The following is a 27,346-nucleotide window of genomic DNA, read 5'->3' as shown; positions in this document are numbered from 1 at the left end:
GTGGGAAGGGGCGGTCGGTGGCATGTGCAATTAACCAGGGTATGTGTTGGCTGTGACACCCAAGAAAAAGGAAAGCCCTGCCCCCAAATCTGCAACTAGAAGGGAGCCTTCAGTAAAGTCTCAAACATACAGGAGTTGAAAGTGAAGGAGACGTGTGCTGTCCTGAGTAGGAGACAGGGTCGCATCATATGCATGTTGTGACATGTAGCAGCCCTACATGTTAGTAGCAGGAGTTGTCTTTTCATCAGGCAAACACGATCTCTGCCCAGGTCTTTAAGGAGGCTGGGGCTCCTCATACCACTTCTGCTCACATGCAGTTCTGCAGCGTTCAGCACATTCCTTCAGATTTTGAGGTAGAAAACCTGAGCTCCGTCTTTCATGCTGTGTAAATGCCTTGGCCTTGGAGAGTGCTCTAGGCAAGGCCAGAAGGAAACAAGGTAGAGGTTTTGCCTCAGAAATAGAATTATGCTGCCCCTCTTGCCATTTGCCCACAAAACTGTTTCCTGCCAACTCTGTTCCTGATGCAATTTATATCGGAAGCAGAATTGGTTGGGGCACGTTTGTGATTATAACTGGCATTTCTGTCATGCCTCATGCTGAGTGCACGGCCTCTCCCTGTGTCCCCGGTGTCTGAACACATTAGGAGCATCACAGGGAGAAGTGAGCACCCAGGCAGGGAGCCACGGGGCAGGCGGCTGCGCAGGGCTCTAGCAGCTGCTCTCCTGCAATCTGCGGGGGTGAAGGGAAGCACATCCCTGCTGCAGTAGGGCACAATAGAGCTGCTGAATGGGGATATCTGTGACAATATGTGGTTTTTGGTCTCACGTGCAACATGAAAATGTTTTTTTTGTTTGTTTGTTTTTGTTTTGTATAAATGAACGGATGGAACTGAAATAAATGGATTAGTTAGTAGGGGAGAGGCTACTAATACTTGACTGAAGAGTTACCCTGCTATGTGGTATTGCTGAGTTTTGTTTCTTTAACTAACTGTCCCCTCACTGCTCTCCTTTTTCTCCTATTCTTAACATGTGCTTAAATTGGGACGCCCCTGTACTGGTACGGCAAGCACATGAAAGCAAGCGAAGCACATGCTTTGCAAATTTCAGTGCTTTGCTCGTTCCTATCAGTTAAACTGTACTGCTTTGATAATTTAGTTGACTTTGTTGGATTTATGCCCATATATAACTTCTCCCCTTACTGGTAGAATAAGTAAATGCTCAGTAACGACTAGCTGTCTACTAGCTGTCTTTTTTTTTTTTTTTTTAATTCTTGTCTGATACAAGGAGAGATTTGCTTTTGATTGCATTACATTTGAGTCTCTTAGTACATCCACTGCAGAAGACACAAACACAGAAGCTGCTAAAGTACAGCAGTTCCTCTCGTTGGAGGTTTCCACCTGTCTTCCACCTTTATTTCTCTGTATTAAATCTGTGTTACGAGAACCCAAATGAATTCAACAAAAGACATTTACTCTCAAAGCAAAATATTTCATTCATCATTTGATTCAAACTACATGATTCCTTTTCAATGAAACTTTTTTTAATGTCATACAACTTTGATGAAGTTTCACTATAGTTATGTCAGTTTAGAAATTTGTTGATGCTTCTGAGCCAAATCCTGATTAATTTCTTCACTAAAAAAAAAAAAAAAAAGTATCCATTAGGAATTAGGATAGATTAGGCAAACTTCCTTTGTGTATTTGCCAAGCTTTCAAAGGTGAAGGTCTGCCACTCACCCACAAGCCCCTCACCACAAGCAGCATCACACTACTGTAACTTGTACTTCAGTGACTGTTAATAACTTACTGTGTTACTAGTGCAGAGTTGCTTAATGACTTTTCAGGCAAATAGATAATTAAACCATTAAATGCTATAGAACTGAAAATTGTGTCCCCAGTGAAATTCAAAGTTCTCTATCTCCTTAATGGACTGCAAAACCCAAGCTTGGATCTGAATTGTTTACAATCTGAAGTGGAGAGAGGCACAGTAAAATATGGCCTTGGATTTTGTGGTCTGAGCCATTCTCCTATCGGCTGGTTTTTGAGTTATCTACCTTGTAAACATATATACAGCTGTTCCATATAGACCTTTACTATTGTTTTGCAATGTGAAGCTGCTTCTGAATATATAGGGCTTTGGTTTAACTTTCTATCTCATGGAAGACGACTAATAATCAGTTGGAAAAAAAATGCTGTGAGATATAATTCTCATGGAGCTGTGCTTTTGGATTCACAAGCATAGGTTTTCTAATACTGTAGATTTTCTGTAGCCTTTATGCTAGGTGCATTCTTTTCCTGAGATAAGGCAGAAATTTTATTCTGAAGCTGGCCTTGTTGCTCACGGGAGGGGAAGGGGTGAGGGGATGCATGTGCACTTACACTTAATGTGAAGAGGTGGATGCTTTAGTGAGGTCTCCAGCACTGCTTGGAACCTCAGGCATGTGTCTTACTTTCTTTCCTTGAAAATTCAAAGCACAGAAACAGCAACAACTATGGCAAATGCCTTAGACCTCAAAAGGCATAGATTGGCAGCAGTTCTTTTTTTCTTATCAAAACAAATCCCGGGTTTGGTCAGTAAATACTCTGTCATTGGATTATGCGTTACTTAATGTATGTTTATGCTCTAGTGTATGTTTTTGTAGCCTAAAACTGAGCACACTGATGCAGACCTAAAAGCAGGATGCAGCATCTGTAAAACGAAGAGATGAGGTCATCAGGACACAAAGTGTCTTCAGGCTCACCCTCTAAAAATGGGGGAACGTATTGTAGAGCTACACGAGCATTTTTAGAAGAGAGTAAATCTGACTTCTAGAACAAGACTTTTATTTTTTGCCACCTGTCTGGTTTTATCAGATCTTCCAGTTTTCAAGTAACATTAAAAAAAAAAAAAAAAAAAAACTCTCTAAGGAGGACCCTTGCCTGTAGCAGGAAGTATAATCTCATTTCTCTCTCTCTTTTTCTCTCTCATTATATGCTGGCATGAACACTCTGACATTGCTAATTGCCTCCACATTACACTGGCTGAATTCCAACGGTAGTGGCATAAAAATTAATGAACAAGACAGAGCTCACACATAGGGAACATATGGCGCAATACTGGTCAATTGCATTCTAGTTTAAAAATAATGTCTTGAGAGAGGAATGATCAAAGCAGTCTCACAAATTGAAAGGGCCAACTTCTACCTGCACTGTACATCTGTGCTACCTTACTGTCCTGTGAGAATGCTGATGTGAACGAGGAGACTCCCCAAACTGTAAATACAGGCTGCCCTACAGTTGTTTCTTTTGCAAATATGCCATGAATTTCAGCCACTGTTTTAATTGTGAGAGCTGTTGTCAAGTAATGTTTCTGTTTTTTGATTGTGAGAATATCTGAAGCAAGAGCAGAAAACATTCTTAGAAAAGTAATGAATTCTTCAAAGATTTTATCTTCGTCTTTAAGTGCCTTTGCAGAGTGAGCTGTGCAGTTTATGGAGAGGTGACACACAATTATTTCCCATTATCCTAAAATGTGCAACTGAAAGTTAGCATGAGTTGTTTTTATCTGTGTATATGCTTCATACAAAATCCAGATTTTGGAGCAATTAAGATAGTGCTAATATGAGGTTCTCTTGAGATTCTTTCAAGTTGAAGGTTTGCTTAAGATTAATGTGAAAATACAGGTTTTATTCTTCTGCCAAAGTAAATGCTAGGTAACCTCTTGTTAACATTAATGGGAGTTAAATATTTGCACTGAGAGGAAAACAGACCCCAGTCATGATAGAAGAAATGATTATATTATATAATATAAATAAACACCACTTTTAAAGTATCTTTTACTGCCTTACTATGGAACAAACCATTACCCTAGTTGATTTTTATTATATTAGAGATTTCCTATCTTTATACAAGTAAAATGAGGTGTTCTTTGTCTCATGAGATTTGAACAAGAATATTATTAACTTATATCGGCCAAGTCCTTTAACAGTTTCATGAATGATCCAAATAAATCACTGCTAAGTGCAGTACTTCATTTGCAAGGAAGGGTTTTATGTCACTTCAATGTCTGTATCCTGAGCTGCCTGGGGCTGCACCAGGGGTTAGAGCAGATAGGCTGTTGCCCAGGCTGATGGGTGGCTGCCGATGGCCCCACTGGGTCCTTGCAGCACAGAAGAGAGCTGGAATGCAGAGCAGCTCAGGCCACATCCCCAGCGTGCCTCCTGCTACTCTGCAGGAATTTCCTTGGGGCTAACTCTCCCTGGCTCGTAGCCATTTCCACTTTAGTTCATAGCAGGATAAAGCAGAGGTGGGACAGCTCACTGGGGCCGTGGGGATGAATGGGAGACAGCTCTTCATGTATCTGGAGAAGCGTTTTATTTCAGTTTGAATTTTTCTCATCTGCTTTAAAGTGAGCATTTCTCAAGGAATTACTGCAACACCCTTTCAGTAATCCTGAAGTAGCAGTTGTTTCTCATCTGGAATTTCTATTATAATATGGATTCAGATTAAGATTTTGTTTAGTTGTTCTAAGGCTACATATGCACAGTTTCAATTTTACCTAAGACATTACAAATTCTCTTTCAAAGGAGAAGTGATGCAGCAGCTGAAAGCAGAGTTCAATGCAGTGCAGAGGCTTCAGTATAACCCGTTCCATTTGCAGTGCAATTAGACACCATTCTCCTGCAATGAATGGGCCAGATGACGCTCCACTGATTATAATAGGCTTCCTGATATAAATCTGAGAGCTCAGATTGATTCTGAGACTTGTGGAAGTGCCTGTACTGCAGCGATGCAGCTGGAAGAGGAAAGCTCCGTCAGAGCTGTTCTGCTCCTTTTGCTGGTACTGAGTTGTGTTTGGCCTGTGTAAAAGGAAACGGGCTCTTCCTCTCCTCGCTTTTCTCCCTGTTCATAAAGAGAAGGCAAAGGGTACCAGATGGCATGTGTTACAGAGCTTTTCCTTCTAGCACAGAATTTATTTCCAAGATGTAGAATTGTGAGGATTCCTTCAGTCATCCCCCTAGAGTCACCGGTTTGGTATCTCGCCAATGGCATGTAATACACTTCCTGGCATGCTCTATGAGAAGTAAAATTAGTTCAGAGCTTCACTTTACAGTTGAGGCTTTTTTACTGTGTTATTTGAACATGCCTGGAAAAGGATCAGTTTTTAAGATTTATTAACCATTTCATTTCCGATGCAGTCATAGCCTCCCACCGTGGTTGTACATTTGGACAAATGTCAAAATCTGTGAACAGTTTGAGTCTTGTTGCTTAATGTCATCTAGAAGTATCGTTCATCTCTTATTCTGTTTCCTTGTATGGAGGAAAGCATTGGGAGGGAATTGGAAGTGATGCTAGGAAAAAGTTTTGATCCATGTGGTTTTTCTTTCAAAAAAGGCATTACTGGTAAAAACTATTTTTCAGGACTTGGGTTTTCTGGCTGTATTTTTAGGGGTGCTTTTGTCGACAGAAGATAAGAAAAATCCAAACTGGAAAATTCAAGTGCATTGGTACTGTAGCTCATTTTCCCTAATAAGAGTTTCAAGGGAATTTAAAGGCATGTCAAAGAATTCCTCTTTGGAATTTGGCAATCGTTGTCACAGCACAGTAAGTAATGCACACAAATAGGTATTTCTCTGGTTTGTAGATTTGGGTGCAACTGAATGAGAGGAACACCAAGAGAAGCCTTATTACAAAGGGCTTCTGCAAAAACTTTTTAGCTCTTGGGATATTAATTTGCCTCTGAAGGACTTTTTCTTAAACAAAAGTTCTTAGTCATATTGGAGTTTTTGTTTAGTAAAATGAGGAAAACTTCCTGGTTGTTTTTTTTTGTTGTTGTTGTTTGTTTGCTATCTCATGAATTCCCTTGTCATTTTGTGGGTATGCTGCACTGTTATCTCATGAGCAATACACATTGCACTCCATGCATGTAGCTGAGTGTGTGTCTATACAAAAAAGGAGATTGTTTCTGTCTCTCTATAATCCATGTTTGTACAATTCTTTCAATGTCTTTAATTGTTTTGAACTCTAAAATGAAATGACTTCTAGATAAAATGAGCTTTCAGCCCTCTCCCCTTGTGACAGATTCCAGAGCATCTCTACCTCAAGGCAAGCTTGGTCACCATTTTGCCTTTGTGACCCTTCCTAACCTGTACCACTCAGCAGGCTAGCACTAATGTCAGTACTGTTTACTTGGGCAAGACTGATAGCATCCAGGTGGAGTTTCCAGTCCTCTTTTTCTTTTTTTCTTTTTTTTTTTTTTTCCCTTCCCCCTCCCTTCTTTTCTTTATCCAGCCCTGGAATGCATGGCCTAACTGAGCAGTGCAGTGGATCTCTTCTGCAGATCCACCAGGTCTTTATTTTGCAGACTAGTTGATGTTGTCATTCTCTCTTGCATAAAGAGGGGACACAGCCCCAGGTCAGTGGGAAATGACATGGTCTGATTGACCTCAGTGATTGTTACACAGCTCGGAATGTGAAGGACATGACTTGAAAATCTGAGTCTTTCCTTTATTTGACCTTCCAAATAAAATTTCTCCCCAATTTGCAGTGAGCTTGTAGACTCTGCTTCTTGCTGAAATACTAAAACCAGCACAGCCTTATTAATTGATTCTCTCATTTGCTGCTTTAGCAATACCAGCTTAATCAACTGCACTTTCTCTGGTTTTCTTTCATTATTTACAGATTCCACCTTTATGAACTACATTGTACAGATTAGTATAAATCAGTCCTCTTACAACTTCTGACTCATTTCATTTAAGTAGTGAATTACTGCCTTGACAGCTGAGAGCAGAGTGTTTTCTCTCCCTTCTGAATTTAAGAAAGGCTAGAACGCAATTCTTAGCAATTAATAATAGATCATTAGAAATACTCTATGCACAACTGAACTGCAGAAGTGATGTGACTAACCAGAATCCTGCAGAGTCCTGTGGCAGTAGCTCTTGGAGAAAGAAAGGCCCCTGGCAGGAGCACACCAACCTTTGCTGTGTCACTCCTCCAGGCAGCATGGAAGTGGTGTAGAACCAGTGCTCGGTCATAAATGCATAGGCCCAAAAGTATTTGAGCTTAAATGTGCATCAGGAGGTTTTGCATCTCTCTATGAAGAATCATTCAAATACTCACTGGGGTACTACTAAAAGAATGACCTTTTCTTGTAGGAGTGAGTCACAGTGCTGCTGTAACAGCTGCGTGGCTTCTTGCAGTGTCGAAGTGGACACTTTGTCCAAGGATAAGAAGTTTCTGACGTTATTGCTATCTTTTGAACTGGGAGCTGGGGGTAGAAAAAGCACCAAAAATTGCGCCAGTAAAAAGATCTCGCATTATGCCTGAGGTCGTTAACATCTGGCTTTGGGACTCTGCCAGAGGGAATGGATTTCAGAGGCTGAAACTATTAGTTGAGAGCCTGCTGGTCCCAAGGGATCTTACCTCAGTCTTACAGCAAGAGCTTCCTGGCAGCCCTAATGGCTGTGACAGTGCTTTCAGGGAGAGGATATCGCTTACAATTGAACCTAGAACTCCCAGGGACTTCACAGAAACTTTCTAGTGCAGTGGACGGCACCGGAGGTAACAAAGCAGTGCAGGGCCTGAGTGCAGGTAGGTGTGCACATGGGCTGTGTGCTCTGGGGGAGAACAGATGTGCTTCTGCACCTGCTCTGCTTCCAGCCCAGCTAAGGGGGATGCGCTGCGTTCATCTTGTAGAGAGGTGACCAAAGCAAGCTGAAGCTGCATGGTCTCTATCTCAGGGATAAGGAAGCCGGTCTCTGAATGAGCAGTTGTTATATATAGATTGCTCCGAAAGTAATGCCTTGTATTTATTTCCTTGGAAATTACCGCAGATAAAAAGAGCACAATAAATTTGATAGAGCAAATTCTCAGCTACAAAATGATATTTTTTTTTTCCACGCGGTCACCACCATTAGCTATGCACTTTCACCAGCAATAAATAAAAGCCTGCATGCTGTACTCATTAAGAAAAATCTGCACCAGCAGAGATGACCCACTGTTGCTTTTGCCAGTGCTGTCAAGGCCCTCAGTGTCCCTCAGGCACTGAGGATTAGATCTGTGGAGATGAATGTTATCTGCCTGTTAATGTGACACTTCAGATCAAAACGTGTGCCCATACCTTGCATCTTGGCATGTGGCAATGAGGACAGAAACAGACTTCTGGGGTACAAGCAGTTGCCCCGGGGTCTGCTTCGGAGCAGATCCATTCATTTGAAAAGGGGAGCGTGTGTGTTCTAGCACATAAATACAGAGAAAGAGAACTTTGGCTGAAAGGCATACAGTTCAGGAAGTGAACTTCCAAAAATGAAATCCAAATAAATAAGGCAAACCTGCAAGTCAAATACATGACTGGAGTAGTTCCTTTCTTATGCAATTTTTTTCAGTACTTTGTGTCCCTTTTCTAGTGTGCTTTTGTACTCACTGCCAGTTATTGTTGTTTCAAAACTTTTAAAACTGTGGTGTTGTGGCCTTATTGCTGATGGGAGCATGAAATGCAGTGATTACAGTGGATAGAGGTCCTTGGCTTCTTTTACAGATGGTTAAGTAAGAGACCATAGGTACAAGTGTATTTTTAATGGCTCACCAAATCCTTTCTCACTTCACTTTCAAGTTCACCCTTGTGTTGTTCTCAGCTGTTCTTAATAGATCATTGATGATCCAGGTGCAGTTGGAATAAGTGCCTGAAATCAGTTGCACCACTATGGAAGTGGGCAGAGAAACATGTGACATCTGCTCCAATAGCATTTTGGTGTTGCTGTATGTAGAGGTGAAATACATCTTTTGCAAATCAAAAACATTGTTCCACAGAGACAAAATGTTGGCATTTAAAACTTAACCTGTGGCTCATCACTCTTCTACATGAGATCATTGCACAAGCAGAGTGAATTTCACAAAACATACTAAGAAAACTTTAAAATGGAATGGATTGCTGTTTCTTGCTTTAGCCTCAATAATAATAACTGGAAACTGTTCCTTCATGTAGAAGTGAAAGTTGATAGGTCTCAGTTTGGTTCCCATATGGGTTTAGTTTAGTTCTCATGTGGGAAGGTGTGCACATCACTGACATTGCCATCTTTTTCCTCTCGGGTTTGTTGGATTTTTTTTTTTGTTTTGTTTTTTAATTTTTATTTTTGTGTATGAGATCATATTCAATCATATTCAGCAGGATCAGAATAGCAAGGATTTGAACCAGCTGTGAAGTGAGAACATGCTTTTCTGGCATTGGTCTCTTCAGAGCGGGATTTGAGTACTGAGTGAGAACACTGCACTCACAGGGCATCTCTGCAGAGCCCTCAGATGTCCTTTTGATGTCCTTTCTCAACAGCTGAAATGGGACATAATGATCTGCTTGCTCTTCTGTAGAACTTGTAAGTTTTGCTGTATGAGGAGCTAGAGAATGAAATCTTGCTAGCAAGAAGGCAAAATCTTTCTTTCATAGGGTTGAGGTTTGTTCATTCGTATTTCAGTTGCAGATTCAGTGCCATTAAACATCTGGATCATTTTTATTTGCAGTTTTATTTGTAGAATGGAAATTTTACAAGTGGCACTTGGGAAGTAACTTGATGGTCTTGGCTGCTGAACTTCTATTCAATGTTATTTTTTTAAAATACAAGATGTTAAGGGAAAAAAAAATCATCTATTTATAAGTAATCTAGATATAAAGATCAGCACAAGCACTGTGCTGCCCTGGGAGCCATGGCTGCACAGGGATGTACAGCCACACCATTTCCACTTACAGCATCCCTGCAGGATGCCAAACCCCTCTGTGTTCCTTAGTGTGCCTTAGAGATGTGGAACCTCCTGGTCAAGAATCACACAACTTCAGAGAGGGTGAGCAATGGCTTTTTTTGTATGAATGCCTGTCTTTATTCCAGGTTACTGTTATTTTATCAACTTGTTTCTTTTTCAGCCAATTGCAAAGGAAATGAGTGCTCAGAGCTTGTTGTAGACTATAAGATCCCAACTGGCAATAGCAAGTCCTCAATAGAATTTAGTCATCTTGAAGTCTGCAAAGTGCAAGTCTTTTTAAAATGAGCAGTATTTAACACTGTGCTCATTTACTAGTGAGGTAACAAAGCACGTATCTGATGCCCACTCTTGATCACAGCAGTTTACCTATGCTCACTGTGCCCGTTTTTCTAATGGTGACTGGTTAGGCATGATGTAACATTTCAATTGGTAAGTAAAACAAGTGGAGTGTTCTACTGCCAATGGCTGGGCTGCACAGAGCAATTACTAATCAGAGTAAAGCAGCAGCAAAAACTGCTGTTTTGTCAAACACTTTTCAACAGCCAATTTACACCATAAATTCTGTATGTAAAAGTAGCTTGCATCCCTCCTGCCCCGTAAACATCTATTTCACATTCTGTGAGACTGATGCTTCAAGATGAATGCAATCCAGATAATGTGGTTTGGAGTTCAGAGAAAATACCTTGATAAACAAAATGCACCATTTCTAAGGCTGTAAATGAGTTTTCAGAGCTTTCTAAAGAAGCTAATTCTTTTAATAGCTGTATTGCAAAGGCTTTGCTATTTCTCTTTACTGGCCAATAAAATATGATGATTCTGAACAAAGGATGTCTCTTTCTAAGTCTATAGAGGAAGTGTTGTGAAGGCTGGGATTGTACCTCTATAAACAGCAACTGTCGCTTGCTAAAATGGTGGTCAGGAGAAAATGTTCCTCTTAGGAGGACAGAGCCACAGAACTGGCTGTGTGACAGGCTGATTGGCACAGTTTTATTATGTAACTTTAGATACAACTCAAATCTACCACCTTGTGAAAGGGAGATGATACTAAGTATAATAGCTGCTGGTGCTTTTTAATAAGAATGATTTGAGTTTACTGGAAAAGAATGGCTTCACAGAGCTATGGAATTTATTACAGATCTGGTATAAAATGTCTTTCTTGGAACGAAACTGATTTATACTGGTGAGGATATGAATATGATCAGAGTCCAAAAAGGCATTTCCTTCTTGATAGACCCTTCTACTCCAGAGAAAAGATCACACCAAAAATGCAGCCGTGTGAGCTGAATGCCATTCTTTCCCTCCTTCTTGTAGACTACAGCACAAAAAGAATATTCCCTTAATCTGTTGGGTAAACTGAGATGGAGCCATACATTTAGTGCAAAAAATGTATGGTAAGGCTGAGGCTTTGGAATGAGGTATGTGGCTGGACTGATTAAAGTGTTTTGTGGTTGCTGAGGAGAGCTTGATCCAGCTTCCCTTGAAGCAAAGAACACAGGTGACACTGGCTGTGCAGCATCAGAAACAGGACCTTCAGATTGTGGAGGTCTCAGCAGCAGGGACATCTGCCAGATGCTCTGAAAAACACATTCAGAGTCATCTCAGCTCCCATGTGGCTTCAGTGCAGCCTACTGCAATGTGGTGGCCTTTACATCTCACAGGGCTGTGACAGCTCGGCTCTTCTTCTCGGGAGCTCGAGGCCACTGTTGGTAAGTGATAAAACACCTCACCACTGTATGGTTTATTTTTACCAGCAGGACAATGTAAAAGAGAAAGAGGTTTGTGAAAAATCACACAAGCCGTGTGTGTGTTTAATACACCCAAAGGCTTGTTACTTCCTCGTGCTAATCCTGCCAGGCTTACTTCTTCAGTCCCTTCCGTGTGGGTCTGGCAGTCTGCTTCCTGCAGGTATAAGACCTAAAGCCCCTGCTTCATAAGAGCCTTCTGTTTTACACCTGCCATGGTCCCTTTAATTGTACGATTTCGCACCTTGTTCTGCGCCTGGCACTCCTCCAAGCAATCCCCAGGCATCTCGTAAAAAGTGGTTGGTCTCAAATCATCTTTCTTCTTTCCCTCTTTTCAAGCTATGCATACTCCCCTATTATTTTAAACCAGTATATTGGTGGAGGAAAAGCCCTGGTAACCTGCCCAGTGCCTCCAAGTTGTTAACAGGGCAGCTCCAATCTCACCTTATAATAGGCTTGTGCTTGTTCAAGGAGCCTGGAAGCTAAAATGTAAGGGACTCTGTTGCTAACACCATGCTTATTCATAGCAACCTGGGTTCTTGAGCTGCTCCTACCTGTCATTTGAGGTTCCCACAAGCATTTCTGTTTCCAAACATGCAAGCAGTCTAACCTGGCATCCTATCTAATGTACAGAGTCTGTTGGCGTAGCACTGAGATGCACACAGCTGGAACTGACAGGGAGCTCAGTTCCAATCTGAACGTGTTTAAGCTAATAATTTCCAGTGTGAAACACTGTTAGTAGTGCTGTGTATAAAATATCTGGTAGCTGAGAGATTCTGGCTTTGTGTGAGCAGCCTCTTGTCAGAATGCTCAGCAAGGGAGGGATTGGCAGGAGGAGGCAAGGGGTTGGGTGTCTGTAAGCAGAGCCCGGGTGTCTGCAAGGCAGGAGCTCAGGCTGGGTGGCTGCTCTGTGTCCTCAGGTTCAGAGGAAGGCGAAGTGGTGAGGGGTGAGAGGAGGGAAGCTGCAGAGACGGCCTGGGCAATGGGGCAAGGCAGCACTGGAAAATAAATGAGAGCTCCTGGCAGATGCCAATGCCTCAGCCAGCTATTCTTGGCAGCGAATAAAAAGGTTAGAGCAAGGAAAAGTTATATTTATTTATAGATGTGTGTGTGCATACGGATATGTATGCATGTGTTTTATTTTTAAAAGGTTGCTTTTATTTCCAAGTTTTCAATTATTCCAAAGGTTGCATATGCTGGAGTGCCACAATAACTCATAGCTTCGCAGAGACAAATCTATTATTGCTTATATCACAGAAATGCCCAGAGGCCTCATGTAGGGACAAAGCTCCATTGTGTCAGATCTTGTGGAAACATCATGTATATCTTTGATTCATAGTGGATTTTGAATTACTCGTAATAGTTTAATATTTTTTTCCCATCTGTTAATTTCAGGTTTCAAGCTCTGAAAGGGGCTTTTACAGCATTTGTAGGTTCTGGCAGAAATTTCTACAGATCACTACAGCCACTTCTGCATAACGTTTCTATATACAACCATTGGCAAACATCAACAACTGGCAATAAAACTAGATATAAGTGATTCTGAGAACGTATCACAGTGGTAGGTTCAGACAGTAACAGAAAAAAGGAGTAGGGTGGAAGGAAAACCTGACTTTTTTGTGAATTAATCTTGGTATTGTAATGTCACATTACTAGCAAAATAATAAACCATTCCATTCAGGTGTTGGGTTTTGTTGTGCTTTTTTTTTTTTTTTTTTTTTTTTCCCCCCCTGTGACTAGGAATGAGAGAGAGAATAAGGTAATAAAAATACTGAGGGATCACTTGGAAAAGTCCAGTAACATTTTCAGTAAAGTATTGTCAGGCTAAGTGTAAGATCTGTCCTTGCTGATCGTAAGCCCCTTTTTGGGAGGGATGCTATAACAAACTGTAGGCTGACCGTGCAGTGTGGAGTTGTCATATTGAGCAGACAAATAGTGGGAGAGCTGCTAGCACCATTTAGCTGCACGCTCTGCAAATAATCTTTTGAAGCCATTGGGATTATTTGTGGATTTTAAACAAGTTCTGTAAAGTTCTGACTTTGCCCAGTAATGGTAGTTTTATGCATTATGTCTATGTAGCAACTTTGAATCTGTCCAGCATAATTGAATAATATCCACTATGCACATTCAGATGTTGAAGATACTTGGAATATAGCTGTATAATGTGGCTGCTTGTGTCGTTTGGGCTGGTTGTAGCTGGAATTCCAACATTTTTTGTAAACGCCACTCGCATCATCAAGGAATATCCAAAGCTACCACCAAATAACTGGACAGCTTTCTCTGACAGCTTTTCACATACTGTCCTCATGCGCTCCTGTTCTTAAAGCCTTACATCCCTCGTCCATAGCCAAAAGCTACTAACTTGGAACAAAGTTCAATCAAGACCCAAACATAATGAAGAAGGAGAAATCGCAAAAGATGGAGTTAATGGCTGCAGCTACCGCTGCGGATCCTTTTTGCCACAGGCTCTGAAAGTCTGGAAAATTAATCAAAGTTCAATCAAGGATGTATGATATTGCGGCAGCTGCAGCAGCAGTGTCTGATGTCACCTGGGAGCTGTCCATTAAAAACAGCTCGCTGGAAACTATTGTGGTATCGATGTGGTATCCTGGTTGAAAGGGTAGTCAGTTGCTACTCCAGGACATTGCTATATCTTCTGCTTTTACGACTGGGTAAACTTCAGAAGTTTGATGTGTATTTTGGACGTAAGAAGAGTAGATGCACGTTTGTAGTAGGCTAATAGAATGGGTAGCCTTAAAGAAATTATCTAGGTGGAAGATGGGGGACCGTTTTCAAGGTGTCTCCTTGAAATATCATTGTAAAATAGAAATTAAAATTTATTCTTCCTATTCAATTAGATAGGGATTTAAATGCAAAAAGATATTAGAAAAAAAAAAAACAAAATTTGGCCATAGTGTGAAGTTGTAAGATACATCTTGCAGAGAGGGAAAGCTGGTAAATAAGTACCCATAATGAATACTGATTGTCTTAGCAGTAACTGAACTTCACGTCTGGTTGTTGACCTCAAGTACTGCCCAGAAATGTGTAGGTCGTAAGCTTGGGGGGGGGGGGGGGGAATATATAGATAAGCTGTAGGATTTTTTTGGCAATCATTCTTCTTTTAGAAATGCTTGCCTTTTATTTTACTGCCTGGAAAAATGTATATTGTTTATGATTAAAAGTTGGCAAAACTTGTAGGCAGGGAAAATTCACCTCATTTTATCAGCCTGCCACTGAGACATGTCCTAGTCATCTCTATAATACTCTGACACTCCCATGAAACAAAGTAAAATTGCCACCGCTGGTATTACTGCGATGTTACTCATCGGTTATTATATGCCATGGTTTAAACAGTTGAAAACCACTACCTGGTATTAAAGAACAAGGGGAAAAAAGGGGGAAGTAAGTTGCTGGAGGCTGTGAAAATAAATGCAAAGCTCAGTGCTTTAGTTGAAGTATCTCCTGCATTGGTAGATTCAATCATCTTTATTAGAGGGGAGTGGGAACACAAAATGCCATTAATGTTTCAAGTATTACAATGCCAACTCTCCTTTAGCCTTGTGAATGAGTTGATCCTGGTTTTCTGGCAGACGTTGTATGCCGACTTTGACACACCTTTGGCCCAGTGTCACACCCTTTGGCCCAGGGGCACAAACATGGTTACTGACTATTCCTTTTATGACAACACAAAGTCTCTGGAATTCTGTCTAGGCACTTTAAATCAGATAGCATAAACAAGTCTTTCTCCCCATTGTACTTCTGCCTGGATCATCGCTATATCTTAACTGAAATTACTGGTGTTCTTTTGATAAACTGTTTGTGTTAGGCAGGGGGCTGAATATTTTTTTTGTTAATTACTAAATCTCGGTGACAGACAGAATCGGCCTGCTCAAACTTGTGCTGTAATTTGAGGATTAAATGCTGCACATCTGAGAACCACCAGTATCAAAACTGATTTGCTTTAAGAGACTTAACGTTGTTAGGGGCTGCAGTTTGACAAAGCAGATTCCTTAATAATAGAGTTGGCAATTAAATGTCTTAAACTCCTCACAAGGCTTACAAGATGAGAGAGCAATTGGTAAAATTGTGCAGAAACAAAAGTGCATAGCCTGTACAGCTCCCACCTTAATTCCTGACACCAAAAGACTTCAGCTCCCATTAATGTTTGGCTGCTAGATAAGATTTGAAAATTGCATTTCACTTGATGACACTTTTCTTATCTAGGCTGAAAGTTTGCAGGTTCATATCCTCTGCTCGTACCTTTGTGCTAACCCACCCCAAGCCAGACTGACCGTGCAGAAGATGGGCAGAGCTGCCTTGGGTATCTCATCCATACTGCATCATGCCCATCTCATTCTTTAGAGTGGTATCTCTGGGCAGACATGCCATGTATAAATATATATCAGTACAGTACATTCACTTATGACAAAATGATATGACGTTTTGCCAAATTTTTAGATAGAAGTTGCATGCTTCATTGTTCAAACAAATTTAGAAATTAAGGAGGAAAAAACCAGTGGATATCCAGTTTTCTTTCTAACAGCCATGAGGTAGGGAGAAACGGGAGGAGAGAAGAAAAATGTCTGCTGTTCAAAGCAAGCATATTTTAACTGATCTACCTGACATACTTGCCATGTGTTGCAATTCATGTTTCTGTAACAGTTTTTCCAGTCTTGATATTTTCTATGTAAAGCAGTTGTGTTTCTGTGTTTTCTTTCCTCCTTGAAGTTAGAATTTTGTGGCCATTGCTTCACAAAACATCTTAAAGAAGCTAATTTCACTGTTAAAACTGTTTGTAATTTCTTTTCTTTTTCTCTTTGATTGTATTGAAATCCAAGCATAGAAAGCACCTACTATGTAAGCAGGTGAAAGGTAATGTATTTAGTTTAATGTTTCAAACTGGCAAAAAGACACGGAACGAAAAAATAGGAACAGTCAGTGAGTTTGCAAATGGCTGGTAGTTAAGTGGGTGCTTCAGGCTTCACGTTGGATCAGATGGTGTTTATTAAATATCTGGGGAGATTGGAGACAGTACAGAAGGAATGCTGCTAGCAGAGGATACATGGTTTGGACTCATTAAAACTCCAAATTCTAAATCTCTCCAAAAGGAGCTAATAAACCTACCTGAAGAGCAGATAAAACTGTTGAAAAAAATGCAAAGTAGAGCATGCTGGAAAGAAATAATCTGGAGGTTTCATAAATGCTGTCAAGGCCTGGAATGATATTGTAAGCATTCAACAGAAAAGCCCAGTTATCAGAAAATTGGATGAACTCATCTGAATGGTACATACAAGCAATGAATTAACTCTGTTGCTTTTATTAGGAGAGAGAAAATGCTGTATTTATCTGTTTGTCATCAAGTGCGTGCTGATTGTGTCTCTTTTGCTCACTATAAAGCTGCGTTAAATGGAGGAAACTAAAATGATAGAAAGCAAAAGGATGGAATAGTCTAATATTTTAAGTATGCTTAGTACTATCAAAAAGTCAAGTGGGATGGTGTATCCCTTCTAGTGATCTTATGACGGCAACAAGGAAAAAAGAAGTGTGCAAAAAATTAGGAATGGGAGAATGAAAATGCCCAGTTGTTGGAAGCAGGGGAAAGCTTTGTTAGGAAGGTCACCTGCAGGACCACTACTTCAAATGCTGTTTTAAGCTACCTTGAGCTGTTGAAGAGAAGTAATTCAGTGAACAGTTAAAAGAAAATGTCTGCTGAAGCTATGGCGCAAATGTAGGAAGTATTAAATCAACTTCGTTTTTTCATTAGGTTCTTTTTGTCTAATTACAGTAAATGGGATGTAAATAGCGAGATAAGGATCAATAAACTGGGATCATACTCTTATTGGAAAACAGTTCTGGATACTATACTCAGAGTTACCTGCTTGTACCACATTACAAAATCAGCCTGGGTTTCTCTGTTGCTTACACGAGAGCTGCACTGCTGCATCTGAACCTTTCACACCTCTTGAGAAAGATTAAGTGCTTCGTGGCTTAAGCTGCTCTATTTGCAGTTAGACTGGTGCTTATAACCTGTGCTCTTGTGCACAAAGTTTAAAACTATTTTCATCTTCCTACGCAAAAGTTCATTAACTTTTAGAACTACTGGACTTACAAGTCATTTGAAACTCAGACCCGCAGCCATGTTCATGTCCTGTTGGCACGGCCTCAGATCTGTTTGTTTTCCCTCCTGGCTCCCCAAAACCTGAGGTCCCTTCTGTTCTGGACCAGTGTATAGCCCCTGATCCCTGATCTCACAGAAAGGTGACCTGCTGCCTATCTCTATGGGCATCTGGTCATGGGGCTGACCATGAGCTCATGTCTTGGTGGGGTGAAATGCTTAATCTGCACATCTCTCCAAGGTGCTCAGTGAACAAACCATTAAATTAGCACTGAGGTGTTTGCCGACACTGACTTAAGGAAGAGGGTCACCATGTATTACATGTTTGGAATCTAGGCTAAGCAGGCAGCACACAGAGCTTAATGCCATTTTGCAGCTAACTCTGGTAGAAGGAATTGACACAGACAACGTGTGCTTGGGCAAGTTCTATGCCTGCCTAGCATAGAGAAGGAAGCAGCAGTAGTGAACAGCAAACTTACTCTTAATGTAGCTTGATCTTTTTTATGATGGTCTTAGTAATATGACTCTTTTCTTCTTTCTTGAATCAGCCACCAAATCATGACAGGGAAAAAGTTTCCTGAGGATGATACTGTGCTTTTATGCTATGCCACACTCTCTTGTTTGTAGTGACTCCCTGTGATTAATAACACTTCTTAAAGAATGCAAGATAATAAAATCAGGTAAGAGCAGCAGCATTTTGTCTGTAATCAGTTCCATGTGTGGGAGCTCTTCTGAAAACTATGAGTACTCTGGAATTTGGTGAAGCAGTTTTAGCACCTCGGAAGCTGCCCCACGTCCTCTCACGTTCCTGCCTCTCTGAACGCAGGCTGAGACATGGCAAAGGAGAAACAGGCTGGGGCACATAGGACAAGAAAGCAGCTCTCTCTGAGCTGCATTGCTATGCTGTGATTTTGGTGTTTACATTTGGATGTCATGGATTTCAGGCCTGGGGAACTTTTCCTTTGCCTTCGTCAATGTCCCTGAGAATACAGATGCCATCGTTTCCTCAAGGAGCTTATAACTTAAATTCAGTTAAACAAAAACGAAACAAAAAAAAAAAAATTGAAATAAATTGCCCAGGAGTATCAAACGACAACTCGATGGCAGAGCCTCAGATTGAACCCAAGGCTTTTGGCTTAAGCCTGAGGCTCTGTCCTGAGGTTTATTTTTTCCCCACAAGAAACTATTTCTCCATTAAGTTTTACTACTGGAAGAGGAGTTACAGGAGTCTCTGATTTCTATTTTGGTCATTCTTCAAGACGTGTCTTGATAACTTGTTCTGTACAAGCAAGCTTGGACTATGAATCAACTGAAAATTCTGACAATACTGTTAGTGCACTAATTCCTCTGTAACCAGTGCATACAGGTTGTCTTGAATGTGTCACATTATGCTAGAGAGTGTTGGATTTTATTGAAAGGAACACAGATGGTAAAAATCTGAAAAAGTGCTTATTAGTGATAGCAAATAGTTTAAAAAGAGCAGCAGTGGAATATGCTCCCATAAAATATTCATTGAAAAAGCTTGAACAATGAAAATTATGCTTAAAAGATGGTTAGAAGATAATTAATTAAGGGGAAGAAAAAAAGTGAATCGGTCTTAAAATGTTTGTTATGGATAGTTAGCTAATTTAATAAGAATTACCATTTTCTAGGCAAATGGCAGGTAGTTAGTACATAGGGCATTCCTGAGAACTGGATATCATTCAGAAGTCAAGTCAGACTTTTTGGCAGCTCAGGTAATCCTAAGCCATGCTTTGTCCTTTTGTTGCAGTTTTGTTGCAGAATTCTCAGTTAAGTAGACTCCTTGGTTACTGCTGTTTGTTTCATTAAGAAGGAAATAGGATTTTAGTAACGAGGTGTGCCTCTGGCTTTGAGTTACCATCATGAGAGGACAGTTCGTTTTGTCATCTCTACAAAATACACAACTTAAAACATTCAACACAACAGTACCATGCTGGCCATCATTTCCAGTACTTTGTCCTGCTGTTGAGAAGACAACTCCCTTCCCACCCCACCTTCCCCCCAGTGACATGTATACAACTACACTGGTGTCTTGACAAGGGTGGCCCTGCAGCCCATGCCTGAGCTGTGCCTGGGAGGACCGAGCTGCCGGCGGTGGTTCGCTCCTCGCACACTTTGATGTGTTTTGGCAGAAGAATCTGGCAGACTGTGCTGTGAAACTAAATCCCTCCTTTTTTTTTTTTTTTTTTTTTTTTTCCCCCCAAGTCTTGTTAGTAAGGTGCAGGATGGAGAAACATAGGGATTCAGGGAAAGCATGGGCTTTGTGTCGTGCTCTGTGGGACCAGATTCTGGGGTCACGTTGGCTTTATATGGCCTCATTCTAGTCACTCTGGTGTCTTTACTTCAGTATTTAATAACATGTAAATTAAGTTATCTCGTTAAGCATTGTGCATATATCTACCAAATAATAAATAGGATTAGAAGACAAATTACCCAACAATTATTCATTACGTTAGCTCTCTTTTCCCTACAGCCATCTTATTTCCTGCTGCCATTCCTACAGGATTGCAGGTATTCATCTGATCAGGTACTGTCCTAAAACATGCCTATTGGTATGTTCCTAAAAGGGTTCCTGCTGAGTCCAGTGTGACTTATTCATGTGTATTTCTGGGCGTAGCATGGTGAGCTCCTCCCGGGTTAGGAGAGTGCCAAGAAATTATATTTGGGAGGCAAAGGTAGAGGAGCAAGAAGGGTAGAAGTGTTTTCATCAGTTTTGTTTTGTTTTTTTTTTTTTTTTTAAATAGGTGAGGGATGACTATGACAAAAATCCTGTTCTAACCCATGAATGCAACCCAACACCTGAATAACTGAAAACAGATTTTGGCCCAATTACTGGAAAGTAATTCTCCTGTCTTTATGACCTGCGTTTCTGTTAATAGGAAGCTTCAACTTCATAAAAAGAAATAAAATTCTCAAAAGTAAGTTGATAGGGGGGAAATGTTTTAACAACCAAACAAAAAAAAAATGCACACCCCACTCAATGAACCCTTCAGATCTGTAAATGCTTAAAAGAAGGAAAAAATAATCAGCCACAGCAATTTGCAAAACAACCCTCTAATACTGGAAGTATTTTTAATTGTGAGCACCTCGTAGCTTATTTGCAGATAGTTGTGCACTCCTGGAGAGGGGAAAAAAAAAAAATTGTAATAGGCCTTAGGTCAGCTGCATTGATTTAATGCATTACTTAGGCTGCCAGAGCAGAGGTAGAATCTCCTCGCACTGCATTAGGAGTGCCTCAAGCCTCCGTGACTCCTTTTGATCAAATCTCTGTGAAAGATGAGTGTCATGCCCTCTCCGAGCCAGCTGTGAGGGGACTGCCCTGCGACTGGAGGAGCACGCGGAGCGCGGCACCGCGGGGCAGCGAGGTGAGAGCCGGCTGCAGAGGTGAGAGGCAGACACAACTTCGTACTGTAGGTCTGGAGAACACCAAGGGGGAGGATCCTATTTCACTCCCCTGTGCACAGCCCGAGCATACATCAGACCTTGAGGTGCTCAGAGTCAGACAAGAGTAAAGAGGCGTGTGATGGTTCTGCCTTAGTACTTGTACAGACAGGAGTGTTTCCAGTACTTCTTTGTACAACTCACTGAGGGAATGGGAAACTGTTTTATAGCTCTGGAAACATAAGCACAGTAAGAATGTCTGAGGTAAGGAAAGTTCTTTGCAGTTATATATGAATGTGTGTTTTTACTGTGCAACTTTTACTTGTGGTTATGCACTGTGGAGATATAAAAATTCTTGCGATGGTGTTGTTTTGGGTAATGAACAATGGAGGTGAAAGCTGTAGTGAGCTGCACTCTGCATTTCTTTAATTACTAAGAGATATCGTGGAAGTAGAAAAATACATTTAAAAATTCTGTTTTTCTTTCTGCTGTACTCTGTAAACAACTGTATGACTTTTCTATCCTACAGTAAGTAATGCTGAATTGCAGGCTGCTTATAATGAGCAGAGCCATCACTTGTGTAATTGTTTTCCAATTGAAGTAGTAGCATGTAAATCATAAATACTTGACGATGTTTAATTGTACAAGTCCTCAATATACATTAATAGCAGTAAAATCTGTGATTTGTGGCTCAGATGTGTTCTGACTCAAGTGCTTTAAGCAGATACATTATCATTATTATGACGTATAAATGCACTGGAGAGCAGGCAAGAATATAATTTCATAAGAAGTTCTTTAGAAATTACCACTAAAGTGGAACCTAATGTATGCCCTTTGTATACAATTTATTGCTGACTATTTAGCATCCAGAAAATAAGGCCGGTAAATCTGCTCTTAGGATCAGCCTGTTTGTATTCAGGGGGAGCCAGAAGGGGGGAGAAAGGGAGAGTGTATGAGTGTGTGTATGTGTATATGAGGGTGTCTTCTGTTACGTTGTTTTCTTTTTCATACATATTGAGCTCATTCAGAGGTTAAATGCATCAGAATAAAGGATGCTTATTTAATTTATTTTTAATTTTTTTCCATCGTGTAAAAAAATAAAGATGGTTTAATTGTCATCTCGTACATAATGAGGTTTTGTTAGATGTGTTTAAGGTACAGCATTTTATTTTCTGGTTTATTAATTGCCCGAATACTTCAAGTCCTCCGTGTAATCTTTGGTTTAAAAATGAGGAGAGGGCAGATCGCTAACCCAAGGGAAGGCTGCTGATACATACAGACTGGTTTGTCCTTCTGTAAAATCCTGAGCATAAAAGTGGCCCTATTCTTTTTTTTTTTTTTCCCCTTTTTCTTTTCTTTTTTCTTTTTAACATATATCTATATTTGTTTTTTGAATAATCTGGAGAACCAGGCACCTTTGAGATTTTGTGGAAGTGGGGGAGAGCGAATGAAATGAACTAGTTTTGTTTCAATTCAAATCATTACTATAAGGGCACTCAGCAATCAATTTTCACATCCGATCGGAAGCTGGACTTCGGCGTGCTCGTTTAGTTGAGATTGTTGTTCGAGCAATTTATGTATAAATTTCTGTAATTCACATAACTACTTGGCTTCTTGAACCTCGCGAGCTGATTGTTTGTCTTATCTTTGGTGAGCTAACTCTGTGCTATGTTGCAAAAACCTCGAGGCATGTTGTGTTTCTTCGTGTTCCTGCAGTCTGCAAGTGAAGTCAGCTTCATTAGTTTCATGATGGCACATCAGTGCATGGCTGGTGTTGCTGCTTCCTCCAAGCTACTCCCGGAGCATGATCTGGGCTGCCTCGGTTTGGATAAGCTTGTAAGGATTTGTCAGCCAGATGTGACAAGATTGTCAAGAGGCAAGTAAAGAAGGAGATCTGATATTAATCAGTGCATAGCTTGGAGCCAAACTTTCTCAAATGCAGTGTAGTAACATGTTCTTCTCATTTACTGCTTCTCTTTGTGGCTATAGAACTGCCACTGTCTGAGTTTGACGGTTAAAAGGGATGCCAGCTAATAGTCTTTAATTGTAAGGATATGATTCTAGGTGGGAAAAGATCATAGGTTTCTATTTTTAACCTTCTTTTTGAAAATACAGTTGTGTTTACTGCAGTTTGCTGGAAAATATGTTAGACAAGAGGCTCTGTTTCTCTGCTTTGGTTTTAAAACGCTGAAATTGTGGCTCATTCTCTGCTCGGGGAATGTGAGGTGGGCAGCCTCACTGCAGGTTGTGCCGCAAAGTAGGACTTGCGTTGTTTTTAACTGCTAACAACAGCGTGCGTTGCTTTCCTTTGTTCTGACGATTAGAACAAAATACACTGAAGAATTCCTTTCTCACTTCTTTTACTAAAATTGGAAAAATAATCTGACTTTCAAGGATGCAATATTACATGATACATTCTTGCAATTAACTACATAATAGTAATAAGTTTGGATTTTTATCTTTTTTAATAATCAATATAATTCTGCATTTCTGTTTGAATCGAACTTTAGAGTTTTCAGCAGCTTATTTGGACAAAGTTTATTTTAACAGAGGTGACCAAGCAAAAGGTATCTCATGTTATGGAATATTCTCTTATGTCACATTTACTGTAAGAATTTTGCTTGATTGATTTTAAAAATTGTTCTGCTAAGTCTTTGAACTGCTGAATTGTCTTCGGCCTATTTAGAACCATAAAGAGAATGGTATCTGCAAACATATCCAGACCTGCAGGAGAGCTATGTTGTCATAAACAGGAAAAATTATTCCAAATTTTGGGCCACTTCATGGCTCTCTGTAGCTGAGATCAAATTGTGCCCTCTTAGGCTGCAGCAAGAGTTGGGCTTTTTATACCAAATGTCTCAACTTCAGCTTCTTTACTGTTCATGTTAGTGATGAAATACAGTTCCTGCAGTAATGAGCATGACATTCTATTTCCAATCAGCCAAGCTAGTAATTTAGTTCTGCTTTCAGTAATGCGGAGTCCAGAAGTAAATATATTTCTGATAAATGAATTAAGGAACATTTCTGTTCTGCAGGTTACACTTCTTGCTATGCGTTCGTGTTCTCAAAGCACCTTTCATGTGTTGTGGCATGGTTAATTATTTTCATGTAGATTTGAGCTAAAAGTCAGGTACTGATCCTGAATTCATTATTCTAGCAAAACCCCCACAAAATGCAGGCAAAAAAAGCTGTTGGGTTTGGCCCTTTGGATCATCTCCTGCCCTTCATGGTTTCGGTAGTGCAGTACGTGCCAGCTGTATGCACCGTGCTGCCAGCGGTTCTGTCCCAAGCAGATGCTACAGCTCAAGTTCGAAAAGCTACGTCTCTTTGGGTTCTAGTTACTTTTTGCCAATCAATACCTAAATACATATGTATATATTTATTTGGGCTGAAACTTCAATCATCAAACTCAAAGTAAATTATTTTGAGGGAAGACAATAACTATTCCTCACTCATAATGGGCTGTAGTTCAAATTTGAAGTCAGAAATTGTTTTTTATTACCTATTGAAGCTAATGTCAGTGTCAGAAAGCCATTTTAATTTTTCACACCTGCATTCAGTATGAAGAAATATGAAGTTTTAAATTGTGAAACTACCAATGGAACTGCGCTGTTGTGTAAAATATTGCATAACTGGAGGATTACAGAGAGCACCATGCCTGTGTGTACACACACTGAGTTTAAAATTTATAAAACTCCACAAAATGAAATTGTATTACACCAAATGTGTTGGAGTGCTGTTACTTTTCTTTTATTCTCTAACCTGTCTCTTCTGTCTGCAACACAGAAGGGAAGAATTTGAGCGTGTGTTACTTTACGGCTCTAAGGCTTGAGCAGCACTGTGACAAGCTGTACACATTGGGATGGTCTTTGAAACGTTAATTCACCCACGTTGCATCTGTACAACATTCTAAACTCTCTAAACAGATAAAGGCGTAGTTTAAAGGGTTTACTTATAGTTCATTTTCACTGATACTCTCAATTTCTCTGATACTCATGCGTATATCTTTGTATTGCTTCTTGTTAACGTGGGGCTCGGTATTAAATATTTCATTAAGTTTCAGTTCCTGGATGGATCTGTAGGTTGAGCATTGAACATGGGTTGCATGGCATGTTGATATGATTAAAATTATGTGCGTGAGTTACTTGCTGGGTTAAATAACACATAGTGTTTTATTATAACAACTTTCACACCACTTCTATTTGGGGATCCATCCTTACCCCTGAAACATATGCAGAACTTCTCATTAATCTGCAGCAATCTGTTGTTCATTTCTGAAATACACTGATATGAATGATTTTTCTGTAAGTTTATCAAAAAGAAAGTTGGGATTCTATTGATAAATACTGTTTAATAGTCAGCAAAATGTAAGGATTTGTGATCTACACGGACTTGGCAGGTGCACCGCAGGAAGCGTAGCACTGTAGTTTATTTCAGACCCAAATGTAAATCACAACTGTAAGATAATGATGGTGTGACATGTTTGGTTCTGCAATTTGTATGTCTCGTTATGTTTTCCTAATTGAACAGCAAAAGAAAAGGAGAGCTAAATGTATTTCCCAGTTTGACCAAACTGTCTTTCAACACACCTGTTGTTAACAAGTGAGATTAATTGCAGTGTAAGCTAATGTATCTACAAGCACCTTGTTCAACAGCAAAATGGAGCTCTGCTGTCCAGTGCTTTTTGTTTAAAGAGTAGCAGTTCATGTGCACGCACACATACGTGCATTCTCTTCTTATAATTATTTTGACAGTGCCGTTAATGAGAGGTGCCCTTAGGGGCCCTTTAGGGTAAGTGACATGCATGAGGAGTGATTTTCATCCCGCAAGTTATGCTGTGATTGAAGTTTGGCCTCGCAGTGTGCTCCTTTCTCAGACACGTCTCTGTTCTGCTTACTCACCTCACTGCATTGCCCAGTCTGTCCAGGGCACCTCTCTGTTAGCACTGCAGCTGCTGCTTGGTCAGATCTGCTTCAGGATTTGAAGTCTTCATTTGTTTCAGTCTCTTATCACAGCTATTCGCCCTATGGTTTTTAACAAAGTGGTGATGCACAAGCAAGCAGCCCATAATTCAGTAGCCAGCTAAAACTCTTTTAAATCCACAACCGTGGTTGATTTAACAGAGTGCTGCCATTTCACAAAAGTATCAGCTAATTTCAATGCCATCTCACTGAGCTGTCTCTCTCTGCCCCATCACCTTTTGGCCAGTTCTGAAGATTATTTTTTGTCTATCGTGTCAAGGACAAATTATATGTTTTCAATTCAAGGTGCTAGGCAGTACCTGCAAGAGGGAAGTTTTGTCCCATTCTAGCCAAAAATTGCTTCTTGAGCACCACAAAGAGAGGCAGCAATACAACTTGCTGCAGAACCTGGCTTGCACTCTGCTTCCTTGTATGCTTAGGCTGGGGCTGTTTAAAAGGAGGTCAGGTTTTGGCATCTGACCCCAAATAAACATTATGGATATATACATAAGGATCCTGATAATTAATGGGATGTATTCTGTGGTCTTGTCTAGAAAATATGCTCAAACTTGTGGCCTTTGTGTTCTTTCAGGAGAAAAAATCGTAATGGAATCTCCCCACGGAGAAAGTGTAAGTGGGAGCGCGGTGGTATCAGCACCAGGCAAAACGTTCAGCACAATGGGTGTTAAGTTCGACTCCTGAATCTGTGCTGGGCCTGTGAAACAAAAGCTGTTTGTCCAGGTACTTGGAGGCTCTTGTACCTCCAGAGCCTAGCAGAAGTGCCAGCACATACAGCACCCAGCCTGCTTACTGAGGGGCCGTCACCAACTTAGGCGCTCCATTACGAGTGTAACTTCGTGTGCATGGAGCTGGGAGAGGCAAGTTGTGGCCCATCTCTGTCTTTCCCATCTCTACCCTAGTTAGTCTCTTACGCAGGAGACAAGAATTTTGCTAAATTATTTTACTAATAAGCAGTTTGCCAAATGAATCATCTGGGGCTGGCATAGAGTGTGCTTGTTAGTGGAGAAGGTTGGAGCTATTTGGTCAGTGCTGTTTACTCTGTCACATCCACATCAAATTTTTCTCTACTTAATTGAAAGTTCAAAATATGCAAAATATCAGATGCTCTCTGAATGCAGCAAACAGTAAGGGCTGCTTTCTTCTCATGAGAAATGTTTGTTGCTGTTTATTGTGTTTATAAAATAACTCTATTAACAGCACTGTTACTTTGTAAGGAACATTTCTTGTGAGATAAGACTGTGGAAATAGTTTGTGCGGCATTCAGTCTGATACAATCAGACATCCTGTAGGCACCTCTCCCTCATTTTAATAACTTCATAGGTTCATTTATTTTAGTCTCAAATATTTTTAAGCCTGAGTAAAGAGACAGCAGAACTTG

The 27,346-nt window shown here is 40.4% G+C and overlaps 1 protein-coding gene across 2 annotated transcripts in view; it reads left to right on the top strand.

Annotated features, from left to right (window-relative positions):
• The first annotated feature begins 7,438 nt into the window (after positions 1–7,438).
• The window catches only part of BNC1 (basonuclin zinc finger protein 1), a 33,777-nt gene continuing 13,869 nt past the window's right edge, over positions 7,439–27,346 (top strand). Inside the window, exon 1 of one of the 2 annotated variants that reach the window (XM_085234153.1) lies at positions 7,439–7,567. Coding sequence is in view for 1 of the 2 variants with exons in the window: in XM_003209520.5 (XP_003209568.2) it covers positions 21,242–21,250 (9 nt within the window). In the remaining variant the exon portion in view is untranslated. Of the gene's footprint in view, positions 7,568–20,667; positions 21,251–27,346 lie in introns of those variants that run through there. The other variant, XM_003209520.5, reaches the window with a different exon arrangement.

The sequence above is a fragment of the Meleagris gallopavo genome, chromosome 12 (genome assembly GCF_905368555.1).
Source record: "Meleagris gallopavo chromosome 12, MGAL_WU_HG_1.1, whole genome shotgun sequence".
NCBI lineage: Eukaryota > Metazoa > Chordata > Aves > Galliformes > Phasianidae > Meleagris > Meleagris gallopavo.
This window is presented reverse-complemented; position numbering and strand designations above follow the sequence as displayed.